This window comes from Artemia sp. Qi Xiang Cuo, chromosome 14 (assembly GCF_049724085.1).
Source record: "Artemia sp. Qi Xiang Cuo chromosome 14, ASM4972408v1, whole genome shotgun sequence".
Lineage (NCBI taxonomy): Eukaryota > Metazoa > Arthropoda > Branchiopoda > Anostraca > Artemiidae > Artemia > Artemia sp. Qi Xiang Cuo.
Genome location: NC_142807.1, coordinates 48,989,355 through 49,004,451, shown reverse-complemented (window position 1 = coordinate 49,004,451; position 15,097 = coordinate 48,989,355). Strand labels below are relative to the sequence as shown.

The following is a 15,097-nucleotide window of genomic DNA, read 5'->3' as shown; positions in this document are numbered from 1 at the left end:
TAAAAAAAAAAACAGTCGTTTCACACACAAGCGGAGTATAGTAAAAAGAAATATGTTTTTTTTTTAACAAGATTCACAACAAAAATGAATATAGAACTTGAATTTAATGTTGTAAATTTCAATATGTATTTGAATTTATTGTAAAAATTGATAACCTTCTTTTCGAGCTTAGCTCCCTGTTGGCTTTATTTAATTATATGTGTTTGTTTATATTTGTATGAAATACAAATCTATCTATCTATAGAACAAACCATATAATGGATCAAAGGGGTTAAGAGAATCGTAAAAATATGGAGAATCCTAACTGCATACGGATGCAAAGACCCCAATTTCCCCTTCCTGATAATTCATCATATGTGTAAGGGGAAAAGGGGAATTCATCAATTCCCCTTTCATCATATGTGAGTTTGTGCTCATTTTAGCTACGGAATTTCAGGTATTCAGTGATGTCAACCAAGTACCGTTTAAGGGGTCTGTTCATCGACATTCAACAGTTAACTAATTCAATGGATTGTGAAAAAAATTTAGTAATTTATTTGTGTTCTACAAGTATATCTACTCCCCTCTCTCTTTGGATTTTTCTCTAATTTTTGCATAGGTTGTTAAGGTGATGAGACAAGCACAAAGACATACCTATTCCTCTCATTATCTAAGAGGACACTTGGGAAATAACATAAAACTGCTTTGTTCCGTGCCGCTCTTCCGCTTGGAGTCGTCCTCTGAGAGAGTTGCTTAGCCAAACCGAGCTGATGCTTCCTTTAAGTTAAGGTTTAATGCTTCAAAACCTGTTAAGTAGGTAAAGCTAGGGGCGAATCTCCAGCATTTCTATTGGGGAGGGGGCAAGAGGGGTCCATAACCGGATAGTCAAAGGGCATTGGGGGATATAATAATTTTCTTCTTCACATTATTGGGGGGGGGGCAACTGCCCCCCCCCCCCTGCCACCCCCAAACGACGCCCCTGGGTAAAGCTGTAGCTGTGCATCAGCCATTTTTGTTTGTTGAAACACATTGAAAAAAAAAGTCTTAAAACGAGCATTAACAAAAAGCGTCATAATTTCAGGCTCTGAAGGCTCTTCACAATTCACCAGAATTTATGCCATATGTTATTTTTATTGCGGCACCAGGAATGGAGTTGGTCAGATATATGTATGACAACAACCCGTCACATTATGGTAGTAGAGCTGCTGGGATTGATGTCAACTTTGAGCGTGCCAGCTCTATGAGAATCTCAACAAGAAGGGCTAGAACCCTTGAATCTCTTGCATCTCTTTATGAGGTAAGCCCCATCTCTCTCTCCCCTTCTCTCTATGTCACTCTCTTTCTCTCTCTCTCTCTCTCTCGTTCTCTTTCTTTTTCTTTTTCTCTCTCTTTCTCTCTCTCACACACACTCACTCTCTCTATCCCTCTCTCACTCTCTTTCTCTCTCTTTTTTATGCCAAATAACTTTAGCTTACGTCTCTCTATTTTTCAAGTTAATTATAAACTATACAGTATTTACTTTTTCTACATTCTCTCCATGTGGACATGAAAAAAAAACTCTTCAAAGTTTCGGGAAACCCTCTTTTCCCCCCTAAGGAAACTTTTAAAGCTTATGTTAAACACAAAGAATTCTGGCATCTAAAGAAATAGACTTCCTCTCGTGTTAAGGGCTGCGTTACTCTTGTCGCATGTCTTGGCTCTTTTTGTTTGTTTATTTAGTGTTAAAACTGCATCTTTTTTTCTAGACTATGAAATTTGCATTACTTCCTATATTCCTTATAATTTTCTGTTTAATTATATTTTGCCTGTTACCTAGTATGTAGCTTTTTCTTTCTATCTACAAAAAATGTGGATGTATCCCACTTTCAAGGCTATAATAAGAGAAAGGTTGAGATGGCTTGGACAAGTTCTTTGGATGAAGGATGATAAATGGCCCAAAATTGTCTTTTTGGGGCAACCGTCTAGGGTCAAACGAAAAGCAGGCCCTCCCCGAAAGAGGTGGGAGGATGTCGTATGGAAAGATTTAAGGGGAATGGGAACTTCTTGGAAGGGTGTAAAAAAGGAGGATTTAAGTAGATTTGGATGGGAGAGGAATGTGCGTAGCTGTGTTGGCTTCACACAGCTATCAGTAGCAGTATATAGTAGTAGTAGCAGTATATAGTGACGTGTATGTGTGCGATGATAAATGTAAAAATTTGATTACCTTGTATTACCCCCCTCCCCCTTTCGAGTCTTGCTACTATTTTTGCTCATGACTGTTTTTCCAAATACTTCTTGTTTCTCATTTAGTTTGCTGATGCTCTCATGTTTTCCTCCTTTGGGGCCATACGTAGTTTCAACTGATTTACGTCGTGCTTTCTGCTCAAATTAAATTTGATATTCGATTGTATCATTACAAAGGGTTGTATCGGGGTTTCCCAAAAAATAGTACACGTTTAATTGCTACAAAGGTAAAAGCTAATGTGAGCTTGTCCTGAAAAACGGCAAATATGCAGCAGAAAATGCTGTATCATCTTAAGCATAGTTAATTAAAAGCAGTAAAAAAGTCGCCTTCGGTGATCTCCGTCCAAAAATTCTGCATATTTGTCTTTTTGGGCTTTTTAAAATGCAAGGAAAGGGAATTCTATCCCCAGATGGTGTACCGGCTTTAAGTCAACTAGCCTACTTAACCTAACAGAATTTTCCCAAGTTATCCTAGGCCTACTTTGTGCATCTGATGCGCATCAAAATGGGTACTTTGAACCTATTTTGACTTAAATAATACTTGAAAATAAAACATAGTAATTAATTATTACTTTTAGAGAAATTTTAGCTTTAATCCTATTGCATTGTTGATTAGCCACATCAAGTTTCCGGTTTTCTTTGAAATTTTCCGCATTCTAAATTAAGTCGCCAGACGCTAAGCCAACACTGACGCTAGTAGGTTATCATCTTTATTTTCTTACGTTAAATTGCCGAAGATCTAATTCTCAAAGTTTCTCATTCTCAGTTACCTTTGGCTTTAGCTCTGTAACCAAATTCAAACAAGGCAGATGACGGCCAGAAAGAAAAAGTTAAAGTTATCACTAGAGGGTAATGTTGCCTGATGTACTCGTAGCTGAAGCTGCGGTAAAACACCACTCCCATTACTTTAATTACTTTAACCAATAATATTGGTCATATTTGGAAAAATATATCGAGCAGTTGATTAGCTTAAATACCTTTCCAAGCTATTACGTAAATACCTATCCAGTTCCTGATCCTAATTTTATTAACGGCTTAGTTTATTAATGTGTGTTCATTCATTTCTGCATCCCTCGGATTGAAAATAAACCGTTTCATTAAAGATTATGGCGTAAAAATATACTCTTTTTGTATCCCTACCAGGGATGTATTCATTTTTTTCGGGAGGAGGGGGGGGTGCAAGAAAAAACGCATCAAAATTATGTTTATATTCATTTTTGTTACGTTTTGTACGAATCGGACAAAGACTTTGGGCGGGGGGGGGTCAACCCCTTCCCTGGATACGGCCTTGATCCTTACCCTGGAAAGATCTTCTTATACTCAAACTCCCTATCCTATTTGCCAGAAGCGTAGCCAGGGCTAAAAAATAGTGGGATTGGGAAGGGGGGCTATAATTAAGTGACAAGGGGTTGACGAAGATAGTCTTCGAGTTATAAGAAATCAAGGGTTATGCATAGTATGTTTCTGTAATAGTCTAAAATTCCTGAATAGCTAGAGAAGGATGAAATTACATTGGCAACATTAATTTTTGAAAGGCCAGTAAAGTGTCTTTCCTCCTTTGCCAGACTCTTGATACATGTTATGTCATTGGTGCATTGGCTTTATCGCCAGTCCTTTTTCTTTTTTCTTTTTTTTGGCTTTTACGTACCTTTCTCTATCCTTCTAATGGTACAATAATGAAGCTTTGCGATCTTGATTTAATTTAAATTGTCATACGCGACTTTTAAATTAAAGGAAAAAAAACACATAGCATCTTATGCTATATGATAAAGATCAGTTTTTGGCAAGGGAGGTCTGGGTTAGCCGCAAGACAATGCAAAAACTATTTTGTCTCCAAAGTTTCAGTTCTAAGCATGTTCTGAGGCCTTCATTCTTGGATCTACCACTGCAGTTGTCTGGTCCATTGTATTAAGTTGAGGAATAAGTAAAACTACGGGTATTTTGCTATAAAAAAAAGCCCGACAGTTTTACAGTCGATACAGTGAGGATGCTATTCAGTTCTAAGACCAGCAAGCCTGTGCTAGTGAGAAAATGACCCATAACAGATTCTGGGGGAAATCAGCTATATCTCTTAAGATATTTTAGATTAGATGCGAGGCTGAAAAACAATTGTGTACAAATGCTGCCTTGCATTAAAATTTTTAGCGTATTTTCTTTTTTTAGGAGGAGGATTTCAAGCATGCACTTGAGGAGTCTGCACGTATGCAGCGTTCATTCGAAAAGTATTTTGATATGGTAATAGTGAATGAAGACCCAGATATAACGTTCAACCATATTTTGGAGGCTCTTGAAGCGCTTAGTAACCAACACCAATGGGTACCTGTCACATGGGTCTATTAAAACAACCTCATTCCTGATAAATATCGTCATTCCCAAGACCTGCAATTCCTTTTTTCCGGTTTTTATTAAGTGATCAGTTCATATCAGTCATGCCAAACTAAAAGTGGATATTTTAGTCGATTTTTACCGACTTCAGGCGTATTGACGTCGACGTATTGGTATTGTAAATTTTCAACGTCAATTAATTGTCAGTTCTACAATTGTTAAAATAGGTGTTTTTGGTCGTGTTATTTTCTTTCACATTCTTTTTATTGCTGCTATCATACAGATACCATTGATTACCATACTTGATGGAGACTTGAAGCCGGAAAAAAGATCTTTATCACCATTTACTAATAGTTTCAAGTTTGAGGATTGTTGGAAAAAATATTTTTTTTTTTTATTTTTTTTTATTACCTATTTTTGCTAGGGGACTTACTTGTTTTTTGTTTCTAGTATAGTAAAAAAAAAAAAACCATTAGATGGAGTGTTCAAGATGATCAGGCCTGGATTTTCCAATAGGCCCGGGCCTAGGGGCGCACAATGCTAGGAGGCGCAATAAGTTATCACTGAGTTTTTTTTTCTTAACAAAAACTGGACTGATGTGATTTATCGTCAAAGTACCAGGTGCATTCTGCCTATTCAAAGAAAAGTGATTTTAAAACAACGCAGGAATTCTGTGGCCACTTATAACCGGGCAGATTTCTCCAAAGAATGGCAGCTAAGAGCTAGGTATCACCTGTCACTTGCATTACTTTTGGATCGTCAGTTACGTTCTCTTCATGCTCCGATTTTCGGGGGCTTCTCTGAAGATCTCGCAAAAACTGAGTGGCAAAAACGCTTGGGTCTGCGTCAAAGCTTTTAATCTGGCCCTGAAGATGATCTTAGTATGAATAGTATACGTCTAAGATCCGTCTCTGACAATTTTAACCTGTCTTCTTATGAAAGTATAAGTAAATTATTATTCTCAACTAGTAATTACAATTCAGAATAACAGTCAGTTTATCAAAACAGCCAAAAAATGAGTTATTTGAAAATTTTCAGTTGTTTTATCTTTTATTATGTATCTTTTTTGTTCTTTAAATGCATATGAATGTGGCGTCATTCACGTGAAAAATGTTTTTTTTTTCTTCAAAATTAAGGCTTCAAAGTATTGTCAGCCAAAGGCTGCACGTCCTGTCCGTGACCCGCAAAAATATTGCCATGCCCCACCGGTGGGGCCTACGCTCCAAATTGGGTATGGCTTTAAAGGAAAAAGATGAAATTTTAGAATGAGAAACTTTCAGCAGGAATATTTTAAAACGCTTCTAAAAAAAAAAAGATACATAAAAAGATACATAATGCAATGACGTAATAGGCTACATTGTATAAAAGGTGTTGTGCACAGACAATATTTTTCATTAGAAAAAAAAATATGCCTAGAGGACGATCCTGAAAAAGCTATCTAGCTAATGGCGTTTTAGGTTTCCTTGGGTGAATTCACGTAAAATTTTGAATAACAAAATTTAAACATCCTGAGGGGGCCATCGAGATTTCACAAATACTTGGGTGCGGTAAGGCCCTAAATCGGTTGGGAACCACTGCTTTAAAGTTTGAGGTGAGTTTTTTTTAAGGAAATAAATTTATAATTTAGCTAATTGACCCCAGAAAAGATCAGTGCCTTTAATGGATCCCCCATTTCGTCATTAATAATTAGGAAATTCTTAGTGTTGTCGCAGACATTTCGTCAATAATGATGAAAAAGTTATTCTTTCGTAAAGATGGGTCTGTTTCTTTTTGCATGAATGAATAATGAAATTTATATAGACAGTGATGATGGTGAGGAAGAGTGAGACGAATGCTCGAGCCGCACCATAGTCATACCTAATGATAAAAAAGCCCGGGCTTATGAATCATGTTTATTTTTTCTTGATTGTGTTTTCACTTGTACTGCAGAAGCAGAAAGCTCAAATGGCAAGAAACTGATTTGAAAGGCTTGTATCACTATCAATTTATTTCCCGCTATTGCCTACGAATTTTAAATCTTTGAATCTTTTATGAGAATTATTTTACAGATAGGGAAACTACTGTTCCAAGATTCCATGTTTCTAATTTCAAAAATTTGTTACAAATCTTTATTTTTATTGGTCAATAGTAAATTTCACGTTTGGAACTTGAACAGTGTCCAACTACAAATTACGAACAGAATACACAATTGGCGTTGTAGCTGTGCGTAATTTTGGTTTTATCCGCAAGTGCGATGATATAATAAATGGATGAATTTAATGGGCAAAATAAAAATTAATCCACATGACGATTCTGAACTGAACTATGGTCAATTTTGCTTTTAGACACATGAAAGTTTATATTTTGTGGAATTCTTATTTAAAGCTGACAAGGCCGTACCCAGGATTTTTTTTTTTTCGGAGGGGTTTTACTCAAAGATTTTTTTTTTGGGTAAGGGGGGACGGGGGGTTACATAAAAACCTCAAAAAACGCATAATTTTTTTTTATATCCATTTTTGTTACGTTTCTACGAGTCAAAAAAAATTTTCGGGGGGGGGGGGTTAAACCTCCCCATCCCCTCCCCTCTGGGTACGGCCTTCAAAACTGGCTTAAACAGACTGTATGTGTTAGAAATAAGAAAAATAGTTGCATAAGCTATGTATTAAGTTTAGACTGAAATGGTATCAAAGGATTTTCGCTTTAAAGGCCAGCAAAATTAAGTGAATCGTTTTTCAGCCTACCTTGCAACATGTTTTAAAAATAAAAAGTCAGAACCCTGCTTGAGACACGTCATTCATACTAATGATAATTTCGTTTTATTTTCTTTTGAATTTCTCGTTTACGTTACTATTAAGTACTTAACAAGTTTTGTTTTTAAGTGGTTAGTAAACATTGCTTAATACTATGGTTATTTTTGAAAACATAGCAATGAGAACGATAAATTTAATGACGTTTCTATTCCTAGAGACACGCCTGTTTTTAGTCCAATAGAGATTGCTTTATCTTGGTTCTTTTGCAAATAATCGCATTAAATTTCACGTGCTAATAGCTCACATGTTTAGTATGATTCAATTTATAATACTTCGCATCTATGAATTTGTCGTAGATTATTCAAAATGAAATTTAAGTTTTGTGGCTTAGATATGATAAATAACTCGCGTACAGGCAAGTAGGCAGGGTAGATTGGGCCCACTCGGCTTGTGCTCGGAAATCTCAAAATTTTTACGATTTCTCCCATATTTTCTAATATTTTTTGTAGAATTCGCCTGTTTTTGTGGTTCTTTTAAGAATTCACTCCCCTCCCTCCCCGTCCAAAAAGAAAGATGGACCTTCTTTAAAATGAGGTCCTGTGTACATTGGTTAAATGTATATTCAAATATTATATTGTACCCCACCCTTCCCATCCTGAATTGGGCTAGAATTTACTCTGGATAGTGAAGGGGCATGATTCTCCTTAGGGGTGTCAGGACCAAAGATAAAAAAGCTCTTTATGCCTTTCTTCGAATAAGCTTTTTTTTAAAATCTATTGTTATTGTTTTGACGTTTCTTTTGTTTTGGCGTTTATTTTATGATCTTTTCAACCTTAGAGACATGAAAATATCTCAAAAATCCTATTCCCCACCTAGTTGACTGTGCCTTTAACCTCAGAATTGAATCTTATGTCACTGTAAAGTACAAAATATATTTCTTGTGGTAGTAGTTCCGAGCGAAGTTTTGGTTGTGTATTACTTACTTAGAAGCCTCAGTCTCGATCGCTTGATGCTTTTGTTGTCAACTTGATTTAAATTCGGATATCAACAACTGGTCTCTTTTTTTACCTTAGACTCTTTTTTTGCAGATCAAGGAAAAATTTTCACCAAATAATATCGTCTAACTTTTTGAATGGTAGAAGCTTCACTTATGTTAACTCCTTTTTACGTTAGTAAATAAAAAGTTTTCATTTTATAATAAGGAAAAGAGCAAGGCGGCTTTTTTGTGAATGCTCAGGTCTCATACATCTTAGGTAAAGAGTTGTAGTCTGTTTTTCCCGGATGTCATTTCTATAAATTCCATCCTGTCGAATCTTGTTTTCCCGAGTCTCACTTCTTCAAATTTTCTTTCCTTTTTTAGGATATGTTTTAGGAGATAGCTAAAAGTTTTTTAAACCGACAGACTTTAGGAAAGTTGAAATGAGATATTCGTCAATATAAAAACAATGTCCATCCCCCAGCCTCCCCCGAATGCAGGCTGGTGCTGCAGTGACTTCGTAGTAGCATTAGAAATAGTGATCACAGTGTAAAAGAAAATAAATCAATATCCTAGTGATAAAGTGCATCCAACTAAGGTAATTTTGCATAACACCTGTATTGTACCAACTTAACATAATGTTGATTGTTGAATTCGGTAATTGTCTGTAATATCAAAATACCGCTACATATTGCCAGGAAACTTTTTTTGTTTTTACTTGAAAGCACTATTAAAGTGTTTAGGAATATCAGAGTAGAATAAACATTGTAAACCCTGGCTGACTGGCTATTGGCTGAGCTTGTTCTGATCCTATCTTGATTCTTTTGCTACAAAGTAGCAAATTTACAAATTAAATACGTTTCTTTTTGTGCATGTGCTATTTTTTTTCATTATGTCCTCAAACAAATTCCATCCGTCCTGTGTGCTGTGTTATTTGTTTTAATGTAATTGCCCTTGTTTTATTTTTAAGGTAGAATCGAAAGCTACTCTTTTTTCTGGTACACTTTAGAAGGTTTTAATTATCTATTGTAACAAAAATTGTAACGATATCTTGAGTCACCTATTATTGACATGGCCAATGATACATGTTATTTGCCATAAAAGTATGGCAACATTTTAATTTCCTTACTTGCTTCGAAGGTTTTAAAGTCACAATCTTTCTATCTTTCTTTTTATTTTCTCTCTTTATACTTTCTCCTCTTGCCTTTTTAATGGAGAAACCAAAATTTAGGGGTTACTTTTAATCATAATTAATAATTCAAGCTGAACATCTCCATTTGCTTTTCATTTCAAAGTGGATTGATTTTGCACCAATTATATACTAATTTGTTTGAAATGCCAAATAGGACTATGTTGTAAATATAAATGTTTTGTTTGCTTGTAAATGTGAAGTTAGATTTGAATTTAGTCGATTCAATCGGAGAAGGTTATTTTTGTTTGATCTATTAATAGTATTTCAGGTAATTTAATATCTTAAATATGCTACATCTATGACTGCAAGACCTCGTGCTCACTCCTGGGTTTGCCATTTTTACGCAGTTAGTGCCCTGGATATTATTCCAGGTTGCATAAACACATGTAGAAGCATAGGCATTTTGCCTGAGGTTGTAAAATTGCATAAACCTCCTACATCTGTATATATCTCTGTGGTAGCTAACCTATGCCACAAACCTCATGGCACAATGGTTGTGATGCTTGATTTTTTTTTTTTCTTCTGTAAAATCGAAGCTCAAAACTGGATAACTAATAAAAAAACAAAATTTTCTTAACGTCGTTAAATGTTTGTGTTTAATGTGTTTTGGTTTATTAAGCTTATAGGCGTGATGAAATCCGACTGAAATCTTTTTCTTACAAATAAGAATAAAATAAAACCTTTTTTAAGGGATCTTGACATGTTTTTTTAATTGTTGAACGTTATTATGTTCAACAATTAAACATTTATGATGTATTCCCTGAATCTAGATTCCCTGCGACCAGATGGACATTGCTCCAATTTAGCCCTATAACTATGCTAATGTACGTAGACACTGAGATAAGCAACTTAGCGCGTGCGGGTGACGTTGTTAGGTGTTCTTGCTTAAGCTCTCTGAGACTGTATAAAACGCTACCAAATTGACATGATTGGCACGTAGATTCACAACACATCGTATTAAAGCCCTGTCAGAAGCCCACATACGGGAGGGGGTATTATGCAAGGGCTTGTCAGATTGTCCCGCAGTTGAAGGGTTAATCCTGTTGAAAGAAGAGGAAAAATTGTTTTCCAAAATTTAGAAGAATTGATCTTTTTGCAATAATTAGAAATCTGTCTATTTTACTGTCTGTATGTTCAGTCATCATTTTAGCTTTAGTGTCTCTACTATGAAGTTTGCTTGTACTATTACTTTTAGGTTGAGGAAATGTCTTTACCTTCTGAACAGCTGTGATAAATTAAAAAGATTGGTGTCCTTTTAAGCAAGTAATTCTCTGCAGTGACGTGACCCAAAGAAGAGGTTTTATTATCCCGATTCTATGTGAAACGTTGTGTAAGCGTACTTTTTGAACGTTAGATGGAATATCCCCCTTCTTGAATCCTCCTGAATTTTTTAGGTGTTCATTAGGCTTCCGGTTTGTTTCAGACAAAGAGGCTTTGAATGTAGCTACTAAATGTAAAACGTAAAATACTCTAAGAAGGAATTCTTATTTTTCGGGGGGGGGGTATATTTAAGTCATGAAGAGGGGAAAATGCTAAATTGCCAAAAATATTACAATAAACGTCACTATTTTTCCTTAATGAAGTATTTCATCCGTAATATCTGCAAATGAAAACAATATACCAATCACATCATTTATCACAGCTATAAAGCTCAAATATATGGCCAAATCTGATCGTGTTTAGTGTTTAATCGTTTTAACCTGCACAATCATTATTTCCTTTTACTGCCATAGATTTTACGTGCTACATTGTTATTCTATAAGCAGTGCAGAATTGTACTATCTATTTTGACAATAAAGTGGCTTTTGTCCCCAATAAGCTTTTGTCTTATGTTAGTCCTGGAAATGCTTTTTTATTATCAAAACTTCTTGAGAAATAAATACTCTACCTTTGCTTGGAATAAATGTTTGTATAGTAAGTCCAGGCACGTATGTAAGATAGAGTCAGGCTCGAGATTTTTCCGTATTACTTTGTATGTTTTCCATATTATTTGCTACTTGTTTTTCATTATATCCACGGTCCCTCCTTCCTCTTCCGTGCCCAAATCTGCGTATATGCCTGATTAGGAACATGAGTTTGTCTGCTTTTATTTTAAGTTGGTTCTTTGAAAATTTTTACACCCAGACCAAAGCTTTCCTCACGTCAATTGCGAATATTTTGTTTGGTACTTATTACTTTTCATTGTAATTTTTACTTTAGCTTGATTTATAATACAACTTTGATTCTTAAATTTAAGAGCTGCGGACCGAGTTTGCTCTGAGATCATTTGTGGGTGAACTTTTCAAGAACCACATAAAACGAAGGATATTGTCGAGGCAAAACTCCATCATTCTGTGACACAAGAAAATAACTTTAGGAAAGTCCTAATCCCAATGTACAGCGTTTCAACCCTTACTATTTTGTTCCACGGTTTAAATTTTTTTTTTTTCTATGCAACCCCAACACGACCAGCATTAAGTATTTCAATTTCATCTTCAAAACCTAGGTTCCGTGATTTTGATCGGTTTTATATCGTGTACAGATTTTAGAAGACATTTTTCGCAGAATTCCGTCATATGAAAATTAAAACTTTAGTTGATATTCTACTTTGACTTCCTGTTGTTTTTAACGAAACATAAAATCACCCAATTTTTGTCGCGTTGGGAAAAAGTTGGACACAGTGGAAGGGATTACACCTTACATTTGAAGTTTTTTGAGGAACCTTGAGTATATGCCGTTAGACGAAAATCAGTATTATTGGGTGCAAAAATAGTAAAAGAACTCATCACATGCAGTCATTTTTTCTTAATTCAAAGGAATTTAGCATACCCAATTTCTACAACAATGAGATTTATGCTAGTAAGTTGCAAATTTATAAATATGAATTTTTGGTAGACCCTTTGGGGCACTTGATGTATCTCCTTTTATTATTTAAAAAAGTTGGAATTTTCTCTGTCAAATCCTACCTATCTTGAAGCCCAAATAAAAACCTTTATTTTACAAACAACTGCTCGATAACGATCAAAACGCCAAAAATGTGTTTTTTGTTTTTAGGTTTCTCGCACATCGATTGTGTAACTTACAACGTTTTGAAATACTGCATTCATAGCAGGAATTCATTTCTGACGTACAAAGTATTTTCTTCGATTCTGAATTAATCGCTTATTTTTCTTCTGAGGGACAATAATTTTAAACTGTTTTCAACAGTTAAATCAAAAATAAACTTTGTGGTGGAACATTCAATTTTCTGAAAGGAGCATTTCTAGACAGAAGCTAGTGATATATATTAAAAATATACAACAATTTGAGATTTGAACCCATTATCACTGGAATACTACCCCGGCGCTTTAATCACCTGGCTCCAAGGGCCGAGAAAAAGACCAAGGTATTCTACAAGCAGCTTGGGCAATTTTGTCCAAGACCTTCATTTCGTATCTCTTCAAACTACACTTTTTGCCTTCTTTATATCCCTTACTTTACTCTTATTTTCGTATAATTTATCGCTCAGAATCTTCTTGTACAAACTCCTTTTCCTTCTACCAATCTTAAAGTGTTTTGCTAATATTCCTAACTGCTTATCTAACTTCCCCTCCTAAAACATCTTCTGCCATCGCAAACCATTTTCCAAAAGCTTCCATCCATCTTCTACATTATCAAATTCTGAACTTCCAGTTTCATATCCAACTATTCATGAAAAGTTCCTCGCAAATTCTAGTCCTGGAATCTTTCAACGTAATAACTATTTTGACGGTAGTTGTCTTTCCTAAATTTCAGCTAGAAATTAACTTTAGACATTACTAGATGCTGGCTGGCCTTTACTTTTAAAGTCATTAACGGCACTTCTATATACCCTAGTGTCCTATATAGATCCTGCCAGTCATCAGTTTTCAGTAATATAATCAATAAGGTCTGTAATGTATGAATACTGTACAAATAATGGGCCATTGTATGGCCAAATATTATATCGGTTGCTATTAGATTATTGTACCTATAAAATCGTAGCAGTCTATCACTATTGTTATTTCCTTCCCTACACCAAATTTATCTTAGCTGTATTTGTACCAACCTTGACATTAAACTATCCTAATAAAAAATACTGCCTTTCTACCTGGGATCTTCTCTATTCGCTCATTATCTATCTGTTTGTCTAACCATATCTAAAAGCCGTCTTAGTCATTAATATCTCTGTCAGTCGGTTCCATACTGTCACGCTTTTTTGTTATAAAATGTGCAGCTAGAATTCTGTAATTAACCCTTTGATGCCTGAATATTGAAAAAAAGAGGAAAAAATTCCGCGCCTGTTTCTGTGCTTTATTTAAGGTCATTCCGCGACGAAAATGTCAAGAAAAAATTTTTATTGATAAAAGTGAAGAAACTACAGAATGGTTCCCAGAGGCAACATCCGGCAGTAACAGTACATATTCACACATCGCCTAGCTAGTGTGGTAAGATAGGAAACAGTTTCTGTTTGGCGTGAAACACAAAGCCACTTCGTACTTCACACACTTCACCTTGGAGTGGGCTTGAACACAACCTCGGCACCTCTGTTTGCTGTCTATCCAAGCTGGAAAGGGCTCCTGGCCGTCGAGTCTCGTTGAATCTGGTGGGCGGCAACTATGCTTTCCTTTCTTTTAGGATAGAGCTTCGTTGAGTGGTCTACCTCTCTTAGGTGTCGGTGAGGATGCACCAGACAGTAAGGCGCGTGCAACGTCCGTTTTCAACTGCAGCAAGTTCATGGGCTTTTGTCCAGTAGGAAGACACCTGCGATATAGGATCTACCCATTTACAATGGAAAGGTCAAATAAGAAAAAGAAAATTCGCATGTACCACTTGTTTCGAGACTTGAAGTCAATTCTGTACAGCTCTATCAGCATATCGGCAAGATCAACACCACCCATAAAGCGATTGTATTCCTTCACGCAGTGTGGTCTCTTCACTTCTATATGCTCTTTTCGCTTGCCATCCCACCTCTCACAGGTATCTTCAGGATCCACAACTGCATAGGTTGATATCAAGTGAACCGGCTTATTATCATACCACTTCACCACTACAACATTCGACTGCGTTTCCTCCTGCCAGTCATACGAGTCTCTTCCTTGTGCTTTCATTTTGCTATCTAGTTCCAAAGTACAATCTTTTAACTGTTTACCCTAACTGTAGCCAATGTAAGTAAACCCTGGTCATTTATGGTCGGGCCAGGTCTAGTGGCGAAAACCAGTTGTCGTAAACTAACTTGTACTTAATGTGGTTCGGGATTCCCCTCGAAAGTCGGAGGACAAAATCAGCACCAACCCCCAAATCGCTTATATCAACTGATCTCTTGCCAGTGTACATTACTAAATCATACACAAATCCACTTATTCCCGCTCTGGAGATGAACTTGTATCTCCACTTATGTGTTTTTTTCGGATTGTACTGCTTCAGCGATATTTGCTGCTTCATCGGAACTATTTGCTCATCAATGACCTGGTGTTCTTCCGGGTGTATCTTCATGAAGTTGGCTCGAACCTTTTCTATCAAGGGACGAATTTTATGAATCTTGTCGTAACCAGGGTCTCCCTGAGGCTTGTGCGATACATTATCACTGAAATGCAAATACTTCTTTATCAGTTCAAATCTGTCACGTGACATAGCATCGGCTATCACCGAGTAACGAGTTTCGTTTGACCAGTAGCTGCGATAGGAGGGCATTTG

The 15,097-nt window shown here is 36.0% G+C and overlaps 1 protein-coding gene across 1 annotated transcript in view; it reads left to right on the top strand.

Annotated features, from left to right (window-relative positions):
- Positions 1–5,154, top strand: part of vari (MAGUK p55 subfamily member vari) — a 43,564-nt gene extending 38,410 nt beyond the window's left edge. Inside the window, exons 7-8 of the mRNA XM_089099761.1 lie at positions 1,061–1,276; positions 4,366–5,154. Of these exons, the coding sequence (XP_088955887.1) occupies positions 1,061–1,276; positions 4,366–4,542 (393 nt within the window). The 3' untranslated portion in view covers positions 4,543–5,154. The remainder of the gene's footprint in view (positions 1–1,060; positions 1,277–4,365) is intronic.
- Positions 5,155–15,097: the final 9,943 nt, after the last annotated feature.